We start from the raw sequence: 26,449 nt of genomic DNA, 5'->3' as shown, positions 1-26,449 counted from the left end.
TTCCCTCTACCCGGGTTCCCAAGTAAGGACATGGGTTAAAATCGAAAGCAGTCAGCCCATACTAACAAAAAGATTGTACTTACACAAATAAAACGTTATTAGTAATGTTCATTTTGTGTTTATTTCTATAGTTCATCCAATTTTTTAGGCAATAAAATTTTGCTCCTGATTTATTGGTGTAAGAGTTTTTCTACGTGCTCCTCTTTTTATTGGTACTTTAAAGATAAAATGAATTATATAGTTCATCTGAAGTAATTCAGTCAGAAGAGCTATCTCAAAAGGAATGATTCCGTAAAAAGAAGCACTTTCCCCATCTCTTATATTGTATCATAACTTTTAATAATAAACGCCCTCTATTTTCCGTTTATTGACGTTCGTTCTTGTTTTTGAGGTTTGCTGTCCAAAGAGTATAATGATTTGTTAATAAAACTTATTTCACTGAATTTAATATATTTCTTTAGCATTTCTTAAAAGCAACATGATCGTATTAAATGTAAATGACTACATTTGGCATGTCTTTTCAGTTATAAAGATTTTAATCGATGCGATTCTATCGATACTAATAAGAATCTCGCCGCGCACTATTTGCGTATTGCATACGTAACTTTCAGAAGGCACCCATTTCTATCCTCCACGTGCATTGTGTAGTGAAACGTATAGTGACGTATGAGAGTCGAATGTGTGAAGATTGTCAGTAGTGAGAATAATTGGTAACATTTTGGACGCGCTGTCTGATAGTTTAGGCATTGACCACCCACTGGTAAGCGAGACATTGCCGTTAACGATGATTATTTATGCTGTTTGCATGATGAAGGGGCGGGGCTGTTAATTTTTCTAAGAATAGATTGTTGCCGGAGAAAAACATGTTACTTTTCCTAGTTTTCCTGTTCGTGAAAGCAGAGAGTGATTGTTACTTAGGATAGGACATTGTGGTTAAATGGGGATGTTGCACATGCCGTACAATCAGCACCATGGGCTTTGTTGTTTATAATTATTTAAGTGTGAAGGAGTGTTTGTCGATCGAATCGGTTGTAGAACTCGTGCTCAATGCCATATTGCATTATTCATCATTTATTGAGAAGTATTGTTATTACAAACACGAGATACTTAGTCGGCTGTGTGTGGGTGCCAAGATTCCTGAAAATAATTGAGGTTTGAAGTTTGTCATCGGACCAGACTTGACTAGCGTTGGAAAATAGTCCTAATCAGTTGTCACATTTCAACTGAAGAAATCTTATTTCCAAACAGATAACAATCTTTATTCCTGAGTTGTATAAATACAAGATATTAGACAATTGTTTTTCAGTGGTGTATTAGTAGATTTAAATTTCTCATGTTTCGCTTATAGGAGAGTGATGGTGTCAACAACAGTAACAGAGAATGGCACAGAGAGCGGAAAGACTGTGGATCTTTCTGCTGGAGGTGAATACAGGTTGATCGGTTGGGATGTGGATGCAACTGGACGTACACTAATTGACGAAATTTGTCAAGTTGCTGCGTACACCCCAACTGACAAGTTCTCTCAGTACATTATGCCCTTCGGAGATTTGAATCCTGCTTCCCGGAGCAGGCATAATATGGCAGTGGTGACAATTGGACGATATAGAATGCTGAAGGATATTAAAGCTGGAAAGGTAAGATTATGTAAATTTGTTACCCATTTTTCCTCATTTCCGTATAAAAATAAATCTCAATTAAGAGTTATGTCATGCTGAGAAGTATTAATTTATACAGCTACGTTTACATTGTGAATGTTATATAAATCATCATGTCCTGTTATATTAAATATTTGTTCTTGATCAGTATGTTGAATGAAATTCGTTTTTCAGGTTTTAAAAACGAAGAGTGAAATTTCCGCCCTTACTGATTTCGTGCATTGGCTGGAGCAGATAAGTGGAAAGACAAAGCAGAGTCTTATTCTGGTTAGCCATGAAAACCAAAAATTGGCGTCATCGTTGCTGTTGGAGGCGTTGAGAAAGTACAACCTGCTGGATAGGTTTTGTGCAGTAGTGAAAGGATTCGTCAATGGTTTTTCTGTTGCAGAAGTGAAATGTGCAAAAACTGTTAAGGCTTTTACTCTTCGTACATTATCACGGGTGCTTCTGGACAAGGAAGAAGACTTAAGTAGTGCTGTTGATAGGGCACGCCTTGCTTATCAGGTAAACATTAAACAGAAAGTTTTTGTTCATTCATTTAAACAGAATCTGGGTTTTGGCTGTCTAGCTTCATTGTTGCATCAGTTAATTTTGCAGTTCTGCACTACTGCCAAGGGATAACATAAGAATTGTTGCACTCAAGATTATAGCATTTCAGTTTCCAGTAGGATATTTAAATTTTTCTATTTATTAAAACAATTGTGGCAGTCCATTGTTATTCATAGTGCTATGTGAGTAAGCAGAGGGTTGTTACAGCATAGTGAATAACTAGGAACTAGTTTGCAGGTGGGGTTATGTCAAATTTATCATGGTACATGGCTAAACATTTATTGGTTACTATTTTTAGACTTTGAATGAACAATGATTAAATAAAGTTAAAGCCATGTAGCATTGTTGGATGGGCACCAAAATGGGTTGTTCTAATGCCTAATCACAAAACTTTTCTCCACAATGGTCCTTTTTCCCAAGTGGTGATTCAGGTGGGTATATTGACTGAAGGTTTTGTGTGTGTAATAAGAGGACTGGATGAAATGTAGTGCTGGCTACTAGATACTTCTTTCATATTGCACGAAGGAGCTGTTATTTTAACATCACATCTGACAGGTGCTTCCCCCATGAACCATGGACCTTGCCGTTGGTGCTGAGGCTTGCGTGCCTCAGCGATACAGATGGCCGTACCGTAGGTGCAACCACAACGGAGGGGTATCTGTTGAGAGGCCAGACAAACATGTGGTTCCTGAAGAGGGGCAGCAGCCTTTTCAGTATTTGCAGGGGCAACAGTCTGGATGATTGACTCATCTGGCCTTGTAACATTAACCAAAACGGCCTTGCTGTGCTGGTACTGCGAACGGCTGAAAGCAAGGGGAAACTACAGCCGTAATTTTTCCCGAGGACATGCAGCTTTACTGTATGATTAAATGATGGCGTCCTCTTGGGTAAAATATTCCGGAGGTAAAATAGTCCCCCATTCGGATCTCCGGGCGGGGACTACTCAAGAGGATGTCGTTATCAGGAGATAGAAAACTGACATTCTACGGATCGGAGTGTGGAATGTCAGATCCCTTAATTGGGCAGGTAGGTTAGAAAATTTAAAAAGGGAAATGGATAGGTTAAAGTTACATATAGTGGGAATTAGTGAAGTTAGGTGGCAGGAGGAACAAGACTTTTGGTCAGGTGATTACAGGGTTATAAATACAAAACCAAATAGGGGTAATGCAGGAGTAGGTTTAATAGTGAATAAAAAATAGGAGTGCGGGTTAGCTACTACAAACAGCATAGTGAACGCATTATTGTGTCCAAGATAGACACAAAGCCCATGCCTACTACAGTAGTACAAGTTTATATGCCAAGTAGCTCTGCAGATGATGAAGAAATTGATGAAATGTATGATGAGATAAAAGAAATTGTTCAGGTAGTGAAGGGAGACGAAAATTTAATAGTCATGGGTGACTGGAATCGAGAGTAGGAAAAGGGAGAGAAGGAAACATAGTGGGTGAATATGGATGGGGGGGGGGAGAAATGAAAGAGGAAGCCGTCTGGTAGAATTTTGCACAGAGCATAATTTAATCATAGCCAACACTTGGTTCAAGAATCATAAAAGAAGGTTGTATACCTGGAAGAATCCTGGAGATACTAAAAGGTATCAGATAGATTATATAATGGTAAGACAGAGATTTAGGAACCAGGTTTTAAATTGTAAGACATTTCCAGGGGCAGATGTGGATTCTGACCACAATCTATTGGTTATGAACTGTAGATTGAAACTGAAGAAACTGCAAAAAGGTGGGAATTTAAGGAGATGGGACCTGGATAAACTGAAAGAACCAGAGGTTGTGCAGAGTTTCAGGGAGAGCGTAAGGGAACAATTGACAGGAATGGGGGAAAGAAACACAGTAGAAGAAGAATGGGTAGCTCTGAGGGATGAAGTAGTGAAGGCAGCAGACGATCAAGTAGGTAAAAAGATGAGGGCTAATAGAAACCCTTGGGTAACAGAAGAAATATTGAATTTAATTGATGAAAGGAGAAAATATAAAAATGCAGTAAATGAAGCAGGCAAAAAAGGAATACAAACGTCTCAATGAGATCGACAGGAAGTGCAAAATGGCTAAGCAGGGATGGCTAGAGGACAGATGTAAGGATGTAGAGGCTTGTCTCACTAGGGGTAAGATAGATACTGCCTACAGGAAAATTAGACTTTTGGAGAGAAGAGAACCACTTGTATGAACATCAAGAGCTCAGATGGCAACCCAGTTCTAAGCAAAGAAGGGAAGGCAGAAAGGTGGAAGATGTATATAGAGGGTCTATACAAGGGCATGTACTTGAGGACAATATTACGGAAGTGAAAGAGGATGTAGATGAAGATGAAATGGGAGATAAGATACTGCGTGAAGAGTTTGACAGAGCACTGAAAGACCTGAGTCGAAACAAGGCCCCGGGAGTAGACAACATTCCATTAGAACTACTGATGGCCTTGGTAGAGCCAGTCATGACAAAACTCTACCATCTGGTGAGCAAGATGTATGAGACAGGCGAAATACCCTCAGGCTTCAACGAGAATATAATAATTCCAATCCCAAAGAAAGCAGGTGTTGACATGTGAAAATTACCGAGCTATCAGTTTAATAAGACACAGCTGCAAAATACTAACGCGAATTCTTTACAGATGAATGGAAAAACTGGTAGAAGCCGACCTCGGGGAAGATCAGTTTGGATTCCCTAGAAACGTTGGAACACGTGAGGCAATACTAACCTTAAGGCTTATCTTAGAAGTAAGATTAAGAAAAGGCAAACCTAAGTTTCTAGCATTTGTAGACTTAGAGAAAGCTTTTGACAACGTTAACTGGAATACTCTTTCAAATTCTGAAGGTGGCAGGGGTAAAATACATGGAGCGAAAGGCTATTTACAATTTGTACAGAAACCGGATGGCAGTTGCAAGAGTCGAGGGCCATGAAAGGGAAGCAGTGGTTGGGAAAGGAGTGAGACAGGGTTATAGCCTCTCCCCTATGTTATTCAATCTGTATATTGAGCAAGCAGTAAAGGAAACAAAAGAAAAATTCGGAGTAGGTATTAAAATTCATGGAGAAGAAGTAAAAACTTTGAGGTTCGCCGATGACATTGTAATTCTGTCAGACAGCAAATGACTTGGAAGAGCAGTTGAACGGAATGGACAGTGTCTTGAAAGGAGGATATAAGATCAACATCAACAAAAGCAAAAGTCAAATTGTCAGGTGATGCTGAGGGGATTAGATTAGGAAATGACACGTAAAGTAGTAAAGGAGTTTTGCTATTTAGGGAGTAAAATAACTGATGATGGTCGAAGTAGAGAGGATATAAAATGTAGACTGGCAATGGCAAGGAAATCGTTTCTGAAGAAGAGAAATTCGTTAACATCGAGTATAGATTTGTCAGGAAGTTGTTTCTGAAAGTATTTGTATGGAGTGTAGCCATGTATGGAAGTGAAACATGGACGATAACCAGTTTGGACAAGAAGAGAATAGTAGCTTTCGAAATGTGGTGCTACAGAAGAATGCTGAAGATAAGGTGGGTAGTTCACGTAACTGAGGAGGTATTGAATAGGATTGGGGAGAAGAGAAGTTTGTGGCACAACTTGACTAGAAGAAGGGATCGGTTGGTAGGACATGTTTTGAGGCATCAACGGATCACAAATTTAGCATTGGAGGGCAGCATGGAGGGTAAAAATTGTAGAGGGAGACCAAGAGATGGATACACTAAGCAGATTCAGAAGGATGTAGGTTGCAGTAGGTACTGGGAGATGAAGAAGCTTGTGCAGGATAGAGTAGCATGGAGAGCTGCATCAAACCAGTCTAAGGACTGAAGACCACAACAACAACTGACAGGTGGGTCATCATATACGTTTGGAATTTGATCCATGATATTATTGGAGACTGGTATTGATAAACTTGCACTAAAAACTCTTTCCTGTTGTGGCTGTATGCTGACGCGTACGGGATTCTAAAACTTACGGGTGCATTAAAAATTAGTCCATGTAGTTAGATAATGTTTCAGAGCCCCTGAAATAATCAGTTTTTCACTGGATGTTAGATTACACGGAAATTGAAGTTATGTCCATGAAACTGAAGTTTTTCTGTTGTGTAACAAAATACCTTTCAAACATACCTTGCAGTTTCACTTAGAATGTTGGAGGGAATGTTAGGATTGGTAGGATTATTCTGAAAATGTTTGCATTGTTCATATTGTCAGAATTATAGCAGTAAATAAGAGAAATGTTGCCAACAGTGAGTGTATATACCTTGGTGTACGATGAAGATTTGCCTGTTACTAGACTGCGTGGGGCACCAACAATTAAATCTGCTGTTACATAGGAAAAATTATAATTTTAGGGGTTTGTGGGAAAGCTCGAATTACCAGCGGAGAGGGGGTGATGAAACTAAGGCTGTGAGAATAATTTTCAGATCTAGAAATACTGTTGTGCAAACCCCTTCCTACACAAAAAATAGGTTATGAGAAACTTTCTTAATCTGTGGTCTAGGTTAGGTTGGAAGATGAATGTCACAGTTGTAGTAACAAATTGATTTGCAATTTAGCCTTAAGAGAGTTTCCATTGATACAGTGATGAGCAATTTTCATTTCTAGTTGGAAAAATGTACGTTCCATGCACAGTAAGGGTGAAACTGTTTTTCATATTCTTGCAGATGTGCAGTAAGCAAAGTACTTATTAATCATCTGATCATGAACAGACAGCTGGCGCCCATTTTTCTCTTGCACTTAGATAATTAATGTAAATTTACTTTCCCCTCAATATTGTGATTACGATCTGTACTCCTAAAGGGTCGACAGAAGCGTCCGATCCGACGTGTCGGCTTTGACCCGTGACGTAAGGGTGTTGTCGTGTGTGACGTCATGACGGCGCGGAGTTTGGTTTTAGTGTGGCTGTCTCCAGTTCTGTTTTATCTTATTTTATTTACTTTTCTGATCTGTTCGTTCTCTCTCGTGAGATTTTTAAATTTAAAAACGCTTATTACTTATTTTAATTATGTTTCCTCCAATTTCTGTTTTAGTTTATTATATTTATCTCTCTGATCTGTTCGTTCTATCCTGTGAGATTTTTTAGACAAGACAAAAAACACTAATCAGCTACTGAAGCATCTTTATCTTCTATGGGTTGCAGGGGTTACGAGCCCTGGGGAGGTGGGTGGGTATTCATGCATGGCTGTCTTCACTTTCATGTTGTAGCTACGCAAGGCGTCTGAATTTGTTTATATTTAATGCCCCCCCCCCCCCCCCCCCACCCAAAACCCCATTTCCCTCGCTTGTCCCGTTAGTGTCATTAGGCTTCTTGTGGAAAGTGTGTGTGTTTGGTTTTGTTTCCGCCATATTTGCGATGTCACGGCTCATAGCAGACGGGCGGGATCGGACGCTTCCGTATTTCCCTCCTAAAAATTCCACTTGTTAATTTTATATGGGTATTGATTTACTGGCCAGATTCTTTCATAAATTGTCTGAACGGTAGTATAATTTGACAAACTGCAATTCTTTGGTGAGGTTACATGTTGTTTCAGGTGTGTGTCGAGGAATGAATGTTGGGTAGCATGTGTTAACAAGAATCATTGCATAGTATCATTTCTTTGGTATTTAATCAGTCAGGGTGTAACCTGTTAAAACATAGCAGATTCGAATCCTTAGGCTGATTCTTAATTTCCATCACACTTATTTGTTTTGTACTTCGTCCAGAGCTGTTTTGTGATTAACATTCTTGTGGGTTTTTTAGAAGAAGTCTGTTTCATCTTCTAGGAAATTGTTCAAACTGCTGCTTCAGCATACTTACGTGGAGATAGCTACTATGTTATGCATAATTAACATAGAAACTGGCTGTTGATTTACTTTCCGGGATGTGAGGTCGTGGTCCAAGAACTTTTCTGCTCCTTACTTCTGTTAGTGCATTTATAATTACAAATTGTTAAAACAATGATTCTTGTAATCTACAATTCTGCCTTAAGTACATCTTCAGGCAGTTGTTGGTAGCTGTTCTCATTAGTTATTTTGTATGCTTCTTAAATAAGGGTAACAATTTATTCCATTAGTTTAGGATATTTAACCATATCAGCGTTGTTGGCAAAACCAGAAATAAGACATAGCATTGGGTTATTGTAATATGAACATGTTGTTGCTGTACAGTCTGTTACAGCAGTTGTAATTTTGTATTGTCATTGGCTTCACCAACTCAATGAAATCGTCACGTTCAGACATAACCATGGCCTCGGTCTTTGCTGTAAGTCAGGCAGTCAACATGTCACTTTCTTTCTGCTCTCCATATTGAAATCAAAAGTAATCAGTTTGAATCTTCATTTGAAAGATATTACATTTAGTGGTTCTCATTGGCTACCTATGAAGACTTAATTGTATTCACTTCTCGCCCTTCATCATGTGCAGCCCCCAACAAGAGCCAGGTACACTGTAAGTGCACTTCAGCTGGAAACATAAGTACTCTGGAATCTTAAGACTGCCATGGACTGCAGATTCAGAACTAGAATGTGTATGGATCATGCAAAGTACACACAACATATTAAGTAATTGGGGCTTATCAATTAACACAGACAAAGCAGAAACTGTTTTAAAAGTGGAATTAGGGAATTTGTCACATGACCGTGAAAAAGCATTGTGAATTATCTGCCCTTAGTTATGTAGGCTCACAAGTTTTTATGGGTTTGAGTAATTTGTTTTCACAGAAATACAGAAGCGTCAGATTCCACCCATTTGCTTCGACCCATTATGTCACTAATACGGCAGAAACGACCATACACTAAGACTCCTATATGGCGCCTATAACATCATTACGTGAACATGACCACAAACACAAAAATACGTTGGAAAAACCCACACACACATTCCACAAAAACCTAATGAAACTAAAGAGACAAGTGTGGGAAATTGGGGGTTTTTGGGTGGTGACAAAGTAAATATAAACAAATTTACACACACACCACCATACCAAACCACACAAAATGACGAAAACAGACAACACAAAACTACCCAAATTCCACTAAACACAATATGCTCTGGAATCAGACACTTCCCATGACCTATATCGCTCAATATCAGCTCCCGATCCCACAAATTAGAATCGAACACTTCCCTTGACCTATATAGCTCAACAGCAATTCCAGATACCGGAATACTCACAGCCACAACCACATAGTGGAATCGAACACTTCTCTTGCGCTGTTGTCCTTAAGACATCTCCACATACAGCCGTCCCTGGTTCGAGACGCCGGAACTTTAGTAAGCCTCATTTCTTCACGACATCATCAAAAAATCGGAATAATTGAAGAAATTTTATTAGAGACAACGCACTGTTCCACGTCACCACAGACAACCGAAAACTGTTGACCTTGTCAGTCATATCTATACCTACAAAAGACATAAAAAAACAATTTCCCAAAATTTACACACGACGAACAGAAAAAAACTACAATAATGTCAAAATAACAACTAAAATTGTCAACTCACTGAAAAAATATTCCGCTGAAAGCACAGTTCAGATACCACACACATGCAATGCTATCACTCAAATGAACCCCATACGCCACATAACACGTTACCCATAAACGCATCACCAGAGAGAACCACCGACGGCAACAATATGCCACCTACAAACACGCCACAAATGCAAACTAAACCAAAAACATCACCTAACACACCACCAAAGAGCACCACCGATCACATCAAAAAGATACCCACAAACACGCCACAACAGCCTTACGTCACGGGTCAAAGCCTACGGGTGGGATCACTCTCTTCGGTCGACCCGTTTTCACTGTTGAAAATGTAGAATATGGTGCTTCAAAAAGATTCACTGGTTGCAATGTTGAAGCACAGTTACCTGGACTGTATTGTTACTATTACATGCTTGTTGGACATGGTGTGCTTTAGATAAGTTATTCAGTGATCATCCCTGTTTAGTATGTTGGTAGGATCTCGTCTCTACTGTCTTGTTAGATAATTTAGCACACATCACATGTAAGTAATTGACCCAAACTGACTCTTCATAAAAGCAGATGTCTTAATAGTGTAGCACTGGAGCAATCAAATCTTGATGCTATTAAATTAAGGTTCAGAGAGTTGTGGCCTTAAGTTTTTACAATAATCTTCCATAAACATGACTGAAAATTTTGCAGTGTGTTTTAATCTGCGACAGTGTTGGCCTGTGTGCCAGGGATGCACAGACCATTGCAGCTAGCCAATTAGTGCCAAGTTTGTTTCTGCTTAATGTACTGTGAAAACTTCAGGCATATTTGAGCATTCTGTTGTTCTATGTGTGTGAAATTGAGATTGGCTGATTTTTGTAGCATCCTTTCTTTTCTGCGAGGTTTCTCAAAATGGGTGAAACACTTAGGTGCTAAGTGTTCCATGGACAGGCAAGGGATTTTACTTTCAAAGTGAACTGTCTTCAAATGTAAGGCAAATTCAGGCAAGCCAGTCTGTGACATTGCCAAGGTGCATCAGTGTAACATAGTTAGTCTGCGCACTTTCTGCCGATTTGACGAAGCAGCTGTCCTCGGGAGCTGCAACACAGGCCATTACTCCTGTTGCTGACTATAATCTATGATGCAGGATAAGGGTAAACAAATATTTATAGATACTGTGATTGTCAGTGTAATATCGTAACAAAGTACATATGTCAGCTACGTCATTTGTTAGGTAACATAGAAAAGGAAAAGGGACAGACTGCTCCGGAAAACACTTGGTGCACGGATGTGTAGCTTAGAAAAGATCCATTTTCTTAATGTCTAAGTAACTTTAACAATATAGGTTGAAACTAATTTTATAGCTAGTGACAATATCTGTGTACCTGAAAATGTACATATTTTTATTCACTTGCATCCTGTACCATACTGTGTATTGTCCTCTTGAAGATTTTCTGAAGATATTTTTTCTCAGTTGAGGACTCCATAGTAGCTGTATCTGCTGCATACTGTGCTTTCTGTGCAAACCTTGTCAAAGGGCAGTTCTCTGGTGCACTGTACTCCAGGATTAATGCCCATACACTGCATCACTATCACCCTGCTGCTGTTGCCATTATTAAAAGCAGTACAGTGTGACTGACTCCCAGTTCAGTCTTCCAACAAAAAGACTTTTTGATAGTCCATATGAAATTTGACTTGTTTGGATTTTGGGTCTGCCCCTTTAGGCAAAAGTCAGGATGTACCAGGTCACTGTAAAGGGCTTGAGAATTCAATGACAGCTGCTGGGTTGGATTGTTCCTGGGAGTATAAAGTTTTTGAGTATTGTAGCTTGCAGTGCTTGGACACATGAATATGGTCTGGGAGGGCACAATTTGTATATTGGTTTGTTGTAAGTTGACATATTGTGGGCCTCATTTTGAACACTTGGATGTTATTCTTAATGATCATGCCATAGTATTGTTGCAATTCGTCACTAATTTTGTCTGTCAGGCTACCCCTTACATTTTATTATAAGTTTTTCAAACTCAGTTGAAACTTCCTGGACCTGATAGCCATCCTCTTCTGGACGTGACCCACACACATTTGTTTTTAAGATTCACCATAAAACAAAGGCTTGGTTTTGTGATCTAAATCTATAACATTTTGTTGGAATTTGAAAGTATCTTACTTGTCGGAGGTCCACACTGACTTGTTTTTTGCTACCAATAGAATCAATGTAATTTTACGTTTGTAATACTGCAATCCATACTCTTCTCTCATGGGTTACTTTGATCTGAAGTAATGCATGTAACATTAGCATTTTAAGCACGTACAATCATTATTAAAAATAAATAGAAGACTTCTGTGAGAATTGCATATTTTATAATGGGATACATATCTAAAAATTTTACACTGTCTGTGCAGGTGGCCTGCGGGCTTGATCTGGCTATTGGTTTCAATCTGGTCTAGTAGTAGTAGTAGTAGTAGTAGTAGTAGTAGTAGTAGTAGTTTGTGGGAGTGTTGAAGTGCCCAGTTCTAATCTGCCCGGGTTGAATTCTCGGATGTCTGCTGATGCTCAGCTTGCTGTGGGTTTGCGGCTCATAACACAGACCAGTGAAGGTTGTAGTAACATTTTGCAGCAGATGGATTTGAACAACAGACATGTTTCCAGTTTGAGGATGAAGTAATAGACAGTGTGCTGATTTGTATACAGTGTGTGGGAACAGCTTGCTAACTTGAAGAGATGCAGGTGGAAGCATCCCATGTCCAGGTGTTCATTTTTGTTTACATTTGTGAAACGTCTTTGTGTTGTAGAGTTTTGCAATGAGTGTTAAGATCACTCTCGTAAAATGTCGTAAGTAAATAAACAATGTTCACGATGTGTAAATAAATGTGAACATGAGGTGGGTGATCATAATGAAAAGTGAACATACAGCCTCTTAATTTAGCCAGAAAGGAAGGGGAAGGGCTAGACCAATGGAGATTTGTCACAACTCTCACTGTTGCAACAAATTTTAGACAGACTAAATAACATTAATCCAATTAAGAATTTAAATAACAATTTGAATACAGAATGTAAGTTATGGCAGATAATGTCGATTATATGCCATACGATCATTTCATTTCATTTTCATGTCGATTATAACTTGGACAAAATTGCTGTTTGCCAGACTGATACAAATTCAAGCCACATTTAAACAACCATAAATGACCAAAACTTCATGAGCAGAAGGCACCAATCAAAATTTAATGAAACTCTACTGGCCACATAATAGGCCACTGCCAAAAATTATTTTAAAATACAAACTAACCAAGGGAGATAAGATTTAAAACCTCATAAAACAGACATGTAGTAAGGTTTACAGGGTTCCACGATAATATTCAAATTATTGAAATTTACATTAAATAAGAATGACCATTGAGATCTCAACCACTGGTAAAATGTTTAAATAATTTGAAAAATCAAAAAGGTTATAAAAAGGAAGCCTCTTCTAAGTAACAAATAGAATGAGTGTTACTCTAAAATTTCAACTAAAACTTTAAATTGCAGTATTAGAAGCCATGGCTGTGCTTGGAAGACGTAGCATTGCATAGGACAGTGAGAGCTTTCGCTGCCCATGGCTTGTGCACCCAGAATCGCATAAATAGGTTGCTTTGAAAGCTATCTGGGGCCAGAACGAGTAGGTCTAACAAGGATCGGTAAACAGTACTGGTGTCAGAATGCAAGCAGTCTTCACAAATTCCCTGTAGCAACATTCCAGTAAGTGCAAGCTCAGGTCACAGTGAAGATTATAATTAAGTTATTACTCTCCCAATAGTTCATGCAATTTCTCACGGAGTGATACTTAAAAATTTGACTTTTAAGAAGTTAACAAATTTGACACCACAACTAAAAAACTTAAATTTTCTTATAAACCACTTAAATAAAACAAGATATACACGATCTGAAGTGGAATAAACAGTACATTATCCTCAACAAATGACATGATTTAGCAGTCTAGGAAGATGGTTAATATTCTGCCAAATGAAAACCACAATTTGAGCACAGCATTTATCCAGGGTGTTTAAATCAAACAGCAGTCACAAAGTTCAGGACCCTCATAACATTTGCACAACACAAGAGTCCACTTTCACCAGGAATAGACAGTCTCTGTTAATATTGAACATTAACCAATACTGTGAGAATTAGACTACTCTTGTGGGCACAGCAAGCAGGCGCTCCAGGCCACACCAGAGGGAGTTGCTCTCATGGGCAAGTCTTAAGAGACAAAGACAAGAGCATATAGGTGTCTATAAAGTATGACAAGCTGTCATGCCTCAGAAAACATGAATGTATTTTCAAAAACACATTTGGCAGAATTTGTTAATGTGGCTTATTGGGAAGGGGTACCTCATAAACTGTCACTGAGGCTGTACTTAACTGCTAAGAGTGCTATTGTTGCTTCAAGTGATAAGGTGACCTGACAGCTTAAGTATTTGAGTAAAGGCTGTGGGTCACCAAAGATTGCCCATGACTGCTTTAAGGGATGGTAGTGTAATTGAGGACTTCCAGTTAGAAGAGTTCAGATACATGCTTCAGTTACTCAACTGCTCTTTAATGTGAGAAGTGGTAGTGTTGTCTTTCACATATTTAATCGTTCATTTCAAACAAATCATTTACTGCATAGTTTTGATAAAATTTCTTAGATGTATTTATCAAAAGCATAGAAAATTAAATCTCATCCCTGTGACATTCCCAGTAATAGATCAGTAATTGTGTGTGTTGCTGCCTACTAAAGGATTTTCTTGTTAACTGCTGCTTGAGTGTCAGGATGGGTACGTTCCAAAAGTCAGGAGTGACAAGCATACAGAGATAAAAATTTTGGTGTTTCGGGAAGTAGAGGTGCTGGTGACCAGCCTAATGTATTTAATTTTCGTTTGGCACATGCCCTGCTGTGTTGGCTGTTTTGTAGGTGCATGCAGTGCCTTACCAAATTTTGCTGGTTGCATATTGGCAACCCCCCCACAACCTCTGCTCCCTGAAATTTGTCAGTTGGGGGTGGGGGAAGTGAGAGAGTGGTAGTAGACTTAATAACAGATGTTAAGTGCCTTGAAACAAGTATTGCCTGTTGTTATTGATCTTTTCCATTCAGGTCAAGTATATTTTTCCATGTTTTTTAAATAGGTTTGATAGTATAAATGGAATCTCCTTTGATCAAAACATTGACAATTTACATCTTGAGCTTTCCATTATCATAGTGCAAATCTGTTTGTCATAATGATTCCTTAACTGTACAAAAGTGTGCACATGGTTTTAAAACTGCTTGGCAGAAGTGATTGAGGGCAAAAGATGAGTTGGAATAAGATTAGCAAAGCTCTTCCTGTGGGAAATACATTTTACATGTTCCAAACTTTGAATATGATTTTAAAAAATGGGTGCAAATGGAAGGAGATATTTGAGCTGCACAAAGGGTTGCTTGTTAAGTTTTGTGTGTTTCTGATCAAAACAGCTTACATGTAAATAACTGTTGACATAGAACTTGGCCAGATAGAGCACATCTCACAAGAGCAGTGCTGTGAAATGTTCTGTTGTTGAGATTGAGGCTTGGTTGTGTAGTGTAAGTGGAAAATAGATTGGGTGCTGTAACTAGAACTTAAATTTTCTTATCCTCCTTCACAAAGAATAATAAAGATATAAGGCATATAAATGTCTCTGAAGTACTGGGGTCAGTGAACAAAAAACAAACCTTTTATTGATAAAGGGCAGGGATACACAAAGTAATAATACTGAAACTTTTCTCAATGCACGTTGTTGTTACTGTAAAAATAACTGTTTTCAACTTGAAGTGTGGGAAGTGGTGGAAAGAAATCTTCATTCTATAATGTTAATATTACCTTATTTTGCACTTGTCCACATTACCTATAAGTGGTGGTAACTTTTTTGCTCCATGAGACACCTCAATAGTTAGGTACATACATCTGGTCCTGCAAATCATTTGTTCCAATCATATCACTGCAGTAAGTTTACACGACAAGTTTATTGTACAGAGATATTTATTTAGAGCTGTATACTGTCTAAACTTAATCATAGTCAGCAGTTGGTTTTACCTGTCTAACAATTGCCCTGCCTTGCCTAGAAATAGCTAAGATTGTCCCCAAACATAATTTGTTATGACAGTGTTGGTGACATCTTTGTGCCAGTCACACAGTGTGGTCAGTTAATTTTGTCTCTTACGGGCAAAATCAGCAGCTTGCCATATGCAGGAGCTAGATTTGAATATGTCACTGTAATATTGTTGATTTTGTGAACTTAACTGTTTTCAGAATCTGCTGAACATACGAACATATTGTTTGTTACAGATTGTGCATCACTTACTTGATGAGCGACAGGAAAATAAAGGTAGTGGAGATGCATCTGTTGCTGTAGTGGAGAGCTTAAAAGAATTCATTTGGACACTGGATAAAGAGGAGGAACACATTGCCTTGTTAAAAAAGTTTATTGAGCGACAGAACTCTTTGAGGCCAATATTCAGGCCTATGATGCGTATTGACAGAAAGGAGTCGGCGAAGGCATCTGCACTTCGTAGGGCTCTGGCGCAGGCTGGTGTAAACTACGAAGATCTTTCAGCTGCACATTCCAAAGATGGAAGTAATGGTATAAATGAATTGATAACATCAAAAGTAACTAATATTAAGCCCAATGAACTGGAAGAATTGAAGAAAATTGTGAATGGACATTTTAATCCTGAATCTAAGAAGAAATCTGATGAAACACCCCAGAAAGTTGCCCCTGAAAAATCAGTCTCTGAAGGTGCAAGTGCATCAAGTACACCTGATACAAATAACTCTCCAGTGAAGGAGCCGAGCACTGGTGCTAATAATACTTCTGCTACTGCCTCGTCTCAGAGCAATGACACCTCACCTCAGAAAAGTGTTAATACTGGTGCATCCTCTCCAGCTACTCCGGAATCAAACTAATAGTAGTAATGAGACATCTAATGAGTGCCTTACTTTCCAGAGATGTTTTGTTTACCAGAAATGCATCATTTATGCCAGTGTTGCCTTAATCAGTTAAATTGTTAGGTCTCTATTAAAGTATTTAGTTAAGAGAACATTAATTTGTCAAGAATAATTTGCTTTCATCTTGGTGGAATGAGAAGTAAGATTCATCATTTATATTTTATTTTCAATCTCAAATACAGATGAATTAAGTTTGCTACAGTTCTGCTAGACCGTTCATTGATTCACTGATTTAAATGAAGTACTCACTGTGTACTGTAAACGCCAGGAAATGGTTTTTTCTTCAGATCTCATTGTAAAAACTGTTAAATAAAAGCAATATGTACATATGTACTAAGGAAATTTTTTATTTAATGTTAATTTTCATATTATTTATAAATATATAAAGCTTTAAGTTTCTGCTGCCTTTAGTGTTTATCAGAAATATACAGAGACCTTCAAATTGGATGCGTATTCTGAAAGCTTGTTACTGAGATTGTCACCAAACTCTAGTACATTAAAGCAGAGGTATTAGTTTTAATGTATAACTTTTGTAGCAATTGCTTTTCAATTATATAACATGCATCACACAGCAGTATTTGTTTTTTAAACCCTGTCACTAAATGTGGAGTCCATCTTTTCAGTGAAGATCAACTAGTTTTCCAGTTTCACAAATTTTTTCTTGTGGTGTAAATTTTCATTCATGTTGGCAAATAAGGTATTGATTTTTGGAAAATTGCCAGATGTATGACAGTCCAGTAAATTAAATATTTGCCCAAAGGCATGAATGCAGTTTTTTTGGGGCTTGCCAAATTCCATTACAGATGTTTTTCCTTTTAGTGAATCAATAAGTAAACAATAAGCTACTATTCAGGCACAAAAGTATACAGAATGGTGTTAGATAGTGAACACACATCAGCTGAGTAAAACTTACATGCACCCAAAAACCTGAATGTGCTCTCAAGATTCAGGTCTTACAGTCCTTATCCAAAACAGTACACAAATGCAATAATGCCACAAATATGTGCAATAGTAAGAACAGTGACAACTTGTTTGCAGTCACTGCAGTAACATAACTCTTGCGGTATTGGTAAGTTTCAATGCTAAGGATATTGTGTGTTGACAAGGAAACCTCCCCATTGCAGCCTCTGATTTAATGGTAAGATGGGCCAGTGTATAGCCAATAAACACACCATGCATGAAGACAGGCAGGTGTACTGAACCATGAAAAAGAAAGCTAAACAGAAACGATGAATGGTCCAAGCACAAGTGCAACATTTAGTTAAATGTAAGAACCATAGCATCGTGATTAAGTGGTCACAGTTGTAGACTGCAAAGCAGGCAAGCTGGGTTCTGAACACCTTTTCTGTGCCTTTTTTTCTGTTTTTCTTCACAGCTTTGTGTACGGTCTGGTCACTGAAATGTGTGTTCTTTCTGTGGTCTTGGTAGTTCATACTATACATTGGCTATAGAATGTCATGTAAGAACACATTACCGTTGCAAGTAAATGTGATGAATAGTGAGAGCAGGTAAGATACCACATGGAAGTCTCACAGAATTGAAAACAGATACATGGATGTCAGCTACAAATAAATGGAGGTGAACTATATTAAAACAAAGGAAATGTCAAAACGTCTGAAATGGAATGCAACTTCAAAAATGTTAAACATAAACAATTTGACAGAGCACTGATAAAACTGTGATGGTGAAATTGTTTATTGGTTGCAACTCGTGTGGCAATTTTAATTATTTGTGAGAGTGCTGACATTCACATTCGTACGAATACCTAAATTGGTGAAGGAGGGATATATCTCTCATCAGCATTGATGGATACAGTAAAACCTTAAGGGAGGGGTGCTAAAGATATCTTGAGCTACCATTACCCCAACTGTAATTAAAATAAGTCTCATGCAGAGTTTAAGAAAGTTCTATTTAAACGGACGTTGAATGTTCTCTGTTGGAAAAAGTCTGCTTGTTTTATTGTTGCTTAAAATGATTTTGCTCATACATCTTTACTGTGGTAGCATAAGACAACTATTTTTTGTGTGTACAGAGTGCTCTTGTTATGAAAATCGTGTGCCCTCAATTATAAAATTTAAAAACAAAAAAGATGAATTGGGCTATTGAGCCACCTTATCAGTGTGGAGGAATTACTCTTCTGTTTGTAAGAATACCACAGAGTGAGCCTCATACTAGTGTGTTGCACTAGAGCTCTGCTACCTGTTATTTGTGGGGAACTGCACAATGACTCTGTAAGATTAAGTGCTAAGTTTGAAATTTTGATTTATTTAGTATTAGTTTAGGTTTGTTACCACATGGCAACAAAAAAAAAAAAAAAAAAAAAAAAAAAAAAAAAAAAAAATTATCCAATGATAAAAAAAATCATTCTTGCTTGCAGTGAAATATAAAATCACTTTGCGTTTCACACTACTGTGACTAGCCAATAGCATGATGGAACCTTGCTCCATCCTTACATATACACAATAGGCAAATGTTTGAATGTGTCTTTTTTCATCCAGTACAGCAGTTGGCCCTTTCTTCCCTTTTTAATATAGGAGCTCTCAATAGAGCTACTTCTAGCACTTACTTGATTTCTTGCCTCACTTTTCCCTGAGAACAGCAAGCCTCTGTCTCTACATGTGGCCTTCTGGAACTCTGTATTCTACTTGAGAGTGATTCTCCTCTGTCAAAAAACAAAGCATTCAGTAATCAGATCAACTACATGAGAAAATATTCCATGGTACAACTTTTTTAAATGTATCCACATCCTGTAATAGGCTATTGCTGAATCAACAAGATCTGCACATCTATGAACCCCGATTATATTGTTCAACTGCCTTGGGGTAAGCCACTTTGAATGAATTCTGCAACTTTGTGCAATAAATTTCCACATCAGTCATTAGGTTTGCTTTCTAAAATTTCTGAACAATGTCACAGATCTGTTCTCATGCTGCTTTATAGCAGAATATTGTGGAACAGTCAAACTTTCACAATCCACCCTGATTCATTTTTCCTCTAGTTCAATTTATAAATCTAATCTACACAACCAGTTGTCAAAAAATATTTTACAATTTTTGAAAAGTCGCTTGTGTGCATTAATGTTCTCGAAATATCCCTGACCCAATGACTTATGACCTCATATAGTTAATTTGGTACAACTGATGTGTGCTGGCAAAGTATACAATGCTGATTTATGTAAGTCTTTTAGTAGTTTCCTGCTACTGTTATGAAAGTATTCTCTAATTATCAACAGTTATGAAAAGAGTGGATTGCTAAAAAAAAAAATTGACTAAGCCAGAGTGGCCGGAGATAGCAGCCATGTGTTGATGAGGTGTGCCTGCTTGTGTGAATATGTTCCTCCTTCGTCTTTTGTCTTCTTCTTTTGTTTTCCTAAAGAAGGCTTTGCGTGAAAGCTCAGTGTTTAACAGTCTTCTCACAGCACCTGTCTGTAAATTATCATCTTTACAGTATATAGAAATCTATCGTTTTCATCATTGTTGATATTCCAGTCTGGACTTTCCGTTAGTCTCCAGTTAATAAACTCAAAACATTTTCTGTTGATGTTGTTTGGGTGGGGGGGGAGCAGGTTGTTCTCTCAAAACTGCTGTCATTTGTATTTCTAAACCTATTACTTTAGTACAACACTCAGGTGTTCAATGCAATGCTTTATTAGAACTGTGGCCCAGGACACTCTGCTGTTTATGAATATAGCAACTCTCCGTTGCGTAATATTATGAGCACAGTAATAATATTAACTTGTATCCATTTGTATGCATTTGGTTTAAAAATGATAGTTGTGTCTTCACTACCTTGGGCTTTCTTTACTATTTCAGACAACCCACTGCATGACTACTTACTGGAAGAATTTTGGTCTGTTTTAACCAGGATAACTGCTAATAATCAAAACTTTTACCTATTTTGTCAAAATGTTCCCAGACTTCTCAGGCTGTCTGCACACTTTTGTGCATGGTATTCAGAGTTGCCAATCTATTGGAGACACTGTCAATCATTTTTTGCTACTGTGTGACAGTTTCCTCACTTGTCCATGATTTTTAGCTGGTCAAGTTTATACAGGATCACAGAGGATTAGCTTTTAAATTAAAAGCAAAATACAGTTTTAAATTTTCTCAGTTGTTAGTGAAGTGTATGTATTAGTGTTGTGTTCTTCATCATTGTGTTGCTTAAAGTAGCCTGTTCTGGCACTCTTGTTTCTTTGGTTTTCATTATTGTATCTTGAGATTTGTTTAAAAAAGTATAGAAGGTTGGCAGGTGTCACCCTAATAAATTTTTTAATTTTGGAGAATTAAGGTTAAGTCATCTAGTCCAAGTACTGAATGTACTTTCATGCCTGTATATGGACCATAATGAATTATTTTTAGCTACCCAAAACCATAAACCTCTCACCTGACTGATTGTTAATGTTTGATTTGCAGCCAGGAAAAGGATATCCATCTTCACTCTTCTGCAGTCTTATTACATTTCATTCCTGTTTTTCATGTAGCATTCTTTGGTGCAATGACCCACTGTCTGAAAAATAAATGCAACAGTGCCTCTGTAAGATCATCTGTTCATATCAAACTTGACGGCTGCTAACAACAGTGGCCGAGCATTTCTAGGCACTTCAGTCCAGAACCGCACTGCTACTACGGTCACAGGTTCGAATCCTGCTTCGGGCATGGATGTGTGTGATGTCCTTAGGTTAGTTAGGTTTTAAGTAGTTCTAAGTCCAGGGGACTGATGACCTCAGATGTTAAGTCCCATAGTACTTCGAGCCATTTGAACCATTTTGCTAACAATATCACTACTTTGCCAGCTGTAAGATTAGATACCAGAAGGTCCATCTCATAGCTTGACCACCTCTTTCCAAACTGCAGTCTTCACTTGCACGTCGTGCTGAAGCCTTAGGAAACTGAAACTATCCTGGCCATTTTATCTAGGAAAATATCTATGGTTTATCTCCACACACACTAGGTACTGGATACCTTATAAAAAGGCATAAATGACTACCCCGGTCATCAGTTGGTACCAGCTGGGATTGGAACAACCAAAGGAAGTTTTCACCAGGGCTTTGAAACCTCTCTGTTGTGTCTTAAATGTTGACCGCTGTGTGGCCCTTGGCGGCCATAGCAGAACCTCTCACCTAACGTCACACACCTGGCCTGGTGGTGAAATGCCCATCGCTTAGTGTGCAGCAGTCAGTGTGTTAAAATATAGACTATTTGCCTCATGATATTCGAAGTGGTATTCTGCTTCACACGAGGTGCAAAATTCCTTTCAGTATCTGGACCACTTCTGCTCCAGTCCTCCTGTCTGTCATTCCTAGGGTAGAGTGTAATGCTTTCTGTGTCTCTGGCATTAATGAATGTGCCTTCCAGATGGTGCTAAAGCAGGAGCACTTCCACTCTGTCATTCTTGGCAGGATTTTGTGAATCTGAGTTTCTTAGATCTGGGTAAAGTCCTCATGCGGAACTAGGACAATGGTGCCGGGAAACATTGTTAACCACAGGCAATGCAAATCTTGACTTAAGCAATTGGTTTGCTAAAACTGAATGAACATCCATCAAAATTTAAATATAAACCCTTCACATGTTACAGGATAACTGTCTGAGATGTGTGAGACTTAATTGTATTTAGCTTTTTCAGGATTTGACCCGATGTACAAATTTACTACTGGAAGTGGACATTAGAGACTCCACTTGCCAAAAAGGACAATGGCTACAGCAAGACAGGATGGAACGTCGGTCTCCCTCCTGCATGTGGATGTTGTGGTGGTGTCATGGTAATGGTGAGCCGGAGTCGTAACGGTGAATGGCCAGGAAGACATCCCTGCTTAAGAAAGCCTATATTCGTGACAATTACAGAGATGGAGTTGTAGCTGGAAAGGAGGTCGGTGCCCTCAATGTCGTCATCGCCCATGGTCACTTGGATCATGCTGACATCAGCGGAAGTCTGGCAGAAAGGTGATGTGTGCTGGTGTCAAGATAGCTGCAGAGAGCTGATGCCATGCGGTGGGTTGTTGGCGATGAGTAATGGAGGACAGCCCTGGCTGCTTGGCTGTTCCCCTAGTGCCAGTGTGCAATGTAGTGATAGTGTGCAACACAGCGCATCAGGCAGTGCTGGATCGTGGCATCCAGCATGGCTGGAGACAATGGTGTGTGCCCACTCTGGGTACTGGACAGCAACAATGTGCACAGGCTGGCAGACAGTGACAGTGCAGCTAAGTGGCTCAGGCTGAACCCACGGTTCACCCGAGAGGGGGCTGTCAGCAAAAGATAGTCACCCAGCAGATGACTCTGCAGTGTGTGGTACCAAATTGACTGAATGCAGACTTCAGCTCAGGTGGAAGCCTGCAGCTGTGGACAGCGAAATCTGGTGGTGGCTGGCTGTTCCACTTGAACTGCAAGTGGTATTCTTGTATTGGCTGTCATTGATGGCATCACTAGGTGTATCGTACCCACCTGGATGGATACTACTAAACTCAGTTTGAGAATGGGGTTCAGATTTGGGTGGTCTGTATGTGAGCCAGCTGAATAATGCTTCTCCAACTGCAGCATTCACACCCTCGAAGCACAGCAGGTCGGAATGACTGAGTGTCATCGTTGGGTGATGATTTCATTTACCCGTGTTTTCCCTTTTAGTCAGCTCCTCCAAAATCCCTGCCACAACTGTAAGATGTTGCAACTTTGGCTTTCAGAGGCACTGGCTGGCATCTTCTGCTTTGTTAAACAAGTACTGTAGCATTAATCTTATCAAAAGACCTCCCACAATATCCATATAAATTGTGGCTCCTAATAATATACCAGCGTCTTATGTATCCTTTCTTTAGGAACCACCAAACCAATGTTTCACAAATTACATTGTGTACAGAGGCGTTTAAGTAGTTATTCTCCCCACCTTCCATACATATATGAAATGGGAAGAAACTCCAATACCTGTTGCAATGGGAAGTATCTTTTTCCATGTGCATCACAGTGGTTTCCAGAGTATGGAGTGTATATATAGATGTTGGCCTGTTGCTGGCATGTGTGCTGGTTCCCACTGTCTAGCGGGGATGCTTGCTGGGAGACCACTGTGGCCACAGTATATTTTGATGGCACACTGTGGCTGCAGTAGGTTTTGGTGACACCAGATATCCTTCTTGGCCATGTCATCTTTTCCCCACCTGTGGGTGACTTCATCTAGGCTGATGTCCAATATGGTGATGCCTGAAGTGGTGTATCCACATGGCACAGTGCCAATCCAGAATCGATTAAGTTCTGCACATGGGAAAGTGCAAGCTGTGAATATAGGATGTGCATAAATTCCATGAAAGTTCTACACATGGGATAGTGCAATATAAGGATATAGGATGTGCATTTCCATGAAAGTCTTCTGTGAAGTATCTTGATGGAACTTTGTTTTCTGCTTCTCTGACTCATGTACTGAGGAATATACACAGTGCTGCCTCTGTCGGGACATTTCCAAAGTTTTGGTTATTTTCTGTTTAACGCATTGACTGCTGCGTGGCTGACAGCGGCCATAGCAGTGCCTCACACTGTGTGCCTGACCTGGCGGTGAAACATCCTTTGGTAAACATGTGGCAGTCCACTTGCTAAATGTTGACACCAATTGTGCTGCTTCCCCATTCCTCCATGACTAGAACAATGCAGACATCAAATCTCTCTTATGCCATCTTTTTGCACAGAATTTGCAAACTCCCTCAGCCTTGAACTATTTCCTACTATCTGTCATGGATGTGTGTGGCAACTCCATTAATTTTGGTTAATGTTTGGGTTGTAGCTTTGGTAGTGATAGGCTGCATTCTGGCAATATACAGCAAGTTGGAGTGCACAAATGCCAACACCAATCACATAGAACACATGAATAGCCAAGCAAAATTTGTGTGGATTACCTTTGAAAACTCCCATGGTACAGGTGCAGACAAGTCTTTCAATGGCGTTCATAATTTTTGACCATGTTGATTTCTGTCTTGCTAATTATTTGTCATAAATTTAGGGCATTTTTGTGTTTGTAAATGCTAATGTGGTAGTGATCATAACCTTGACAAATAAAAGTTCGAGACACCAAGTTAGCTTCATGGAATCATTAACTTTATCCCAGGTTTTTCTCATATAACACAAATCACATTCTTTGACATTGTCACTTCAGTTATTATGGGAAACTTGTTATTACCATGCTGTATATGTTATGAATCTTGGGATTTACTAAAAGATGTTTATTTACTGCTCAAGAAAACATTTCAGCTATCACAATTCAGTCCCATTGTGTATGCTGTTCTTGGGCACGGAATGAGTTAGTTGCTGTTAATAAGCACCTGGAATTCACTCTCACTGATGTCAAATGATTGGAAGCTGCTTGTTGGAATGGGTGTGTTGAGTTAATTGCTGAGTCACATACCTAAGGTTCCTCAAGTAGTATCCTCTCCTGTGGACACTGTCCCTACAAGTTTGAGGTGGTGTCTTCAATGGAAAATAAAACTGAAACTGAGTTAGTCTGAAACACTTCCACTGTTGGGAAGCCTGTTGTGTTCTGTGTCAGGAGAAAGCAACTGCAAAGGGGTAGACGTTCTGTTGATTCTTTCATTGCTACAGGCGTGCTCTTTGCATTCTGTTCTGAGGTAGCTTTCACTATGGCTGTACTGTTTGCCAAATGCTGGTGTCTGTGCTGAGAAACTTTGTTCCAGCCAATGTGAAACACTTATCATCCTATTTTTCAAAAACTATTTTGTGAAAAGAATTTGATTTAGTACATCTCCTGTCTTGATATCTTCACTCGATAAAGAACTCAATTCCTTTTTGTTATCTGTCATACTTAGTACGCTGCATCTGATTAAGTAAAATATTGTGTGAAATTGTAAATATTTTGCAAAGCTAAAACTGCATTGCATAAACTTTGCATGTGGTTGATTTTAGCTCCTACATTGCAGTTATTGGAATGTGGATATCAGAATTTTATTTGAAACTGAGAACGGAAGGCTATCTCATTTTATTCTCTAGTTATTGGGTTTCATATCTGAAGGAAATTCACCTGTGAAGCACCCATTCACATCCCTGCACATTGCGAATCATGTGGTCAGAACAACTTTCATATCTCATAAACGACTTTGAGATTTCGAAATGAGATTCTTTGCTTATGTAGCACGCAATGAAGGACATATGTTATATGATAAATACTTTATATTTTTTATGTGCTGAGATATGGAAGTAGTGTAGGTCAGCGGCTCAGGACGCATTCAGACATTCATATCACTGTTGGAAAACCAAGTGGCTCATGGATACAAGTCTACAACACCTGAGAAACACTGTAGCAGGATGTGTATACATGTCAACAAGAGTGAAAGGGTTAATCACCAGCTCTTTAACCCTTTCACTTCTCCAGACGTAAATATACGCTAATCGTTTCAGTGCTCCAGACGTATATATACTATTTGCTATAAAAAAAAATACTTGCAGCGGTTTCCTGCTACAGTCGTATAGTTACGTATAACGCCGACAATCGGGCCAGCGAGTCGGAGGTAATTGTTGCGCAAGTATGCAGTTTAATTGTTGAAATACTAGGAAATACCTGAACGACTATTGAATGCTGAATTCTCTTTCTGCTGAGTTCATTCGTATCGCTAGATTACGTAGTTTGTGTGCGGCCGTTTCCGCGTTACCGAATAAAATGACGCGACTTTACCGCCCTTTTACAGACGATGAGCTACTGAGTATTCTAAACCAAAGTGACGACGAGGACATCACCATGCCCAATCCAGCTGATTATGGGTGGACAGATAATGACGATGACGAGCTGGCAGATAAATCTGTCACCACAAATATAAAAAATATCTGTGAACCAACAAACGTTGAACCAGTAAATGCAGATCCAGATTTTGATGTTATCGTCGATTC

The 26,449-nt window shown here is 38.9% G+C and overlaps 1 protein-coding gene across 1 annotated transcript; it reads left to right on the top strand.

The window, feature by feature from the left end:
- Positions 1-594: 594 nt before the first annotated feature.
- Positions 595-17,149, top strand: LOC124612600 (maternal protein exuperantia). Its single transcript, XM_047140889.1, has 4 exons — positions 595-760; positions 1,349-1,634; positions 1,830-2,159; positions 15,921-17,149. The coding sequence occupies exons 2-4, from the start codon at positions 1,356-1,358 to the stop codon at positions 16,536-16,538; spliced, it is 1,227 nt and encodes a 408-aa protein (XP_046996845.1). The 5' UTR covers positions 595-760; positions 1,349-1,355; the 3' UTR covers positions 16,539-17,149.
- Positions 17,150-26,449: the final 9,300 nt, after the last annotated feature.

The sequence above is a fragment of the Schistocerca americana genome, chromosome 4, assembly GCF_021461395.2.
Source record: "Schistocerca americana isolate TAMUIC-IGC-003095 chromosome 4, iqSchAmer2.1, whole genome shotgun sequence".
Classification (NCBI taxonomy): Eukaryota; Metazoa; Arthropoda; class Insecta; order Orthoptera; family Acrididae; genus Schistocerca; species Schistocerca americana.
The sequence above is the reverse complement of the archived record's forward strand: the minus strand, read 5'-3'. Positions and strand labels throughout refer to the sequence as shown.